At 41.3% G+C, this 2,884-nt stretch overlaps 1 protein-coding gene across 3 annotated transcripts in view; it reads right to left on the reverse strand.

Moving 5' to 3' along the window:
- The window catches only part of NALCN (sodium leak channel, non-selective), a 564,495-nt gene that overhangs the window by 40,416 nt on the left and 521,195 nt on the right, over positions 1-2,884 (reverse strand). For all 3 annotated transcript variants that reach the window (XM_019524286.1, XM_019524284.1, XM_019524285.1), the window contains one exon: positions 1,217-1,323. In XM_019524286.1, the coding sequence (XP_019379831.1) occupies positions 1,217-1,323 (107 nt within the window). The remainder of the gene's footprint in view (positions 1-1,216; positions 1,324-2,884) is intronic.

Below are 2,884 nucleotides of genomic sequence, written 5' to 3' on the forward strand. Positions count from 1 at the left end.
TTACCCAGGATTGAGGTAAGACTAACCGGCCTATAGTTCTCTGGGTCCTCCTTGTTCCCTTTTTTGAAAAAGGGAACCACACTGGCCCTTTTCCAGTCTTCTTTGCTGATTAAGATATTTTATAAAATATCTTTGCTGATTAAGATATTTTACCTATCTCTGGATCAAACTGAAGTGGATTGAATGTGTTTACTTGTATGAATTCTGCTTTCACCATGTGTCTGAAGCACATAGAAACTGAAAAAGCCCTGAAGATGCCACAGCTTAACTGACTGCTCACTTCACAGTATATTATTTCATTAGTGTGGGATGGCTCTGAATCTACCGTTACTGGTACATTTCTTACACATACTCTCTTCATTAAAATAATTTTGTCTAGCTGAATTTGCAAAAAGCCAACCAATCTACCTTAAAATATAAGAAACGAAGGAGAATTTTCAAAAACAATTCAGGTGTTGGAAAAATCTTAAAGGAACACTGTTAAAATACAAATCAAAATATAGTTTTAATGTTGCCCTTAAACACATTTTCTAAAGCTTCCTACATCCATGCATCTGAGATCCACAGTATGCCACCACACAAGGCGCTTCCTGTGCATAGAACAGGAAATATCTCACATGTCTAATGGTGCCATACTCTGCTGGAGAGGGATGGCACTGGAAGTCATGTAACTTAAGTTCTATGCTTGGTTGTGCCACTGATTTGATGTGTGATCCTGGGAAACCAATTTCTCTCTGTTTCTTTTCCCACCTTTGCCTGTCTGGCTTGTTTATAGTATCGTATCCTCAGGGAAGCAGTCTCAGCATACACAGGGGTACAGTACCTAGCACCACAGAAGCACAAATTTGGCTACAGCTTCCAATTATTACTGTAATAATTAATAATGATTATTATCAAGGGTAAAAGTTGATTTTTCTTTGACAGCAACCACTGTATTTAAAACCTATTTTTTCTTCCTGCATAATTAATATCACTGTAGCTCATCAGATGTGAAAAATATTAAATATCTACTTCATTTTCCACTATTTATCCTAAGTATTTAATTTATCTCTACAAAATCTCCTTCAGATTAGTCAGGAACTAGACAGTTCTATTTATCATCAGTTGTATTTTCTAGTTCTCATACACCAAAGAAAGCACAGTCCTGCAGTGTTTGTGTCCTGTTCTAGCTTAACAACTGAACTATCAGAAGATTGGCCAACATACAGCAACTCACCAGACTCGTGGCACCCAAAATCCAGGTTTTTTCTCTCCAGGTCTTAGCTTCAAATTTAGATTTTTTGAAACACTTACATTTATTCGGAAGATGCCATGACAATCTTCCTGCATCAATACAAACACAAAGCACAACATTAAGTGAAATTTGAGCCTACAGAAACTTGAGGACGCTGCCCACAAAACACACTAATCATGGCAAGATGAAACAATGTTGGTGGAATAAAAGTTATTTCTCAGTACTGGATTAGTAGAACTAGCAGCTGAAAAGAAACTGTAAGAAAGCTGCCTGTAGGAAAGCTACATCATGAATAGCTGTAGTGCAGGCTGCACTCAATACTCCACCATACTCTTTCCAAAACTGAGAGAACTCTGCAAGTCTGTTCCATCTTTGGCTTCTTCTCTGAGCTTGTTAAGGTGTGATGCTGATGCTGACTCCACTGGTAGCAGGAATGATACTCCAAAGGCCTTCAAGAAACCCACATGACGTTGGTGGATACATTTTATCAATCAGGCCTTGGTTTTAACTGTTGACATAATGGTTGCGTCCCATTATTTTTTCCCCTTAGTTCTGGAACAACATTACTTATGTATCTTTTTCATGCCTTCCTCAAATACCTGGAACTCACTTCACTTTTAAGTTTAATAACAATGCTTTCCTCATTCAATTACTCCCCAAAACACCCTTTTTCTACAATCCTTCCAGTGTTTCTTAAAACAAATAACCTCCAAAGAATGAAGTGTATAGTGTAGAAGAAAGTGAGATGGAAAAACAGATATGGCTCAAAGATTCAAGGCTGGAAATGATTTGTGGCAATCAAATGAGAAACTTTCTCTTGACATTCCATCACAGATTTTAAAATGAACTCTTAGTACATGGAGACAGAAATAAAGAGTTTTACTCTATGCTGTGTGATACCCAGACATAAACCATGATATTAAGGGTAAAATATTGGCCCCACTGAAGTCAAATGAGGTTATTCTTTTGACTTCAATGCATTTAGAATTACACCCTATATTCTTACTATGGCCCATGATTGTGTAACTTGTCCTCCAGAGGGAGACCCAATGCTGACACCGTGCCCCAGTGGGGCACATCCACATGAGCGTGCATATGACTCTTGCCCCGCCTCAAACCCCTTTAAGGTGGGACAACAAGCACGTGAAGGAACAAAAAAATGTTCCCCATGCTGCAAGTTTGCAGTGCAGGGAGAAAATTAGATCCCTGGATATCCACAGGTCTAAAAAAATTGACGTTTAAAAAAGCGGCGCAGGGCATGGTCTGGCCCTGAGGCAACCGGAGGCTGGGTCCTCCATCGAAGACTGCCAGAGCATCTCTGTGGTAGCTCCTCGCCCTGGTGCTGACACATGAGGTCGGTGAGACCCCGTGTTTCAGCACCAGGGCTCTGGTGCCAGTAAGTAAGTGGTCAGGGGGGAGGGGACCATGGGGGGGGATATCAGGGATATTTCAGTTTTCCAATAAGGAACACCAGAATTCCTGCTAGCGAGGGCAATGGCAGGACCCTGCTTGCTCAGAGCCGGCACCTTGGACCCATCTGGCTGTGGCTGACCTCCTGGACAAATGCGGCCAGGAGGACGTGCTTTGACAGTTCAAAGCAGGCCACCACACCCAGAACATCTTCTGGGCAATAGCTGCCCAGATGGCCGG

Source organism: Gavialis gangeticus, unplaced genomic scaffold, assembly GCF_001723915.1.
Source record: "Gavialis gangeticus isolate Ggan-Ray unplaced genomic scaffold, GavGan_comp1, whole genome shotgun sequence".
In the NCBI taxonomy this organism is placed as follows: Eukaryota; Metazoa; Chordata; order Crocodylia; family Gavialidae; genus Gavialis; species Gavialis gangeticus.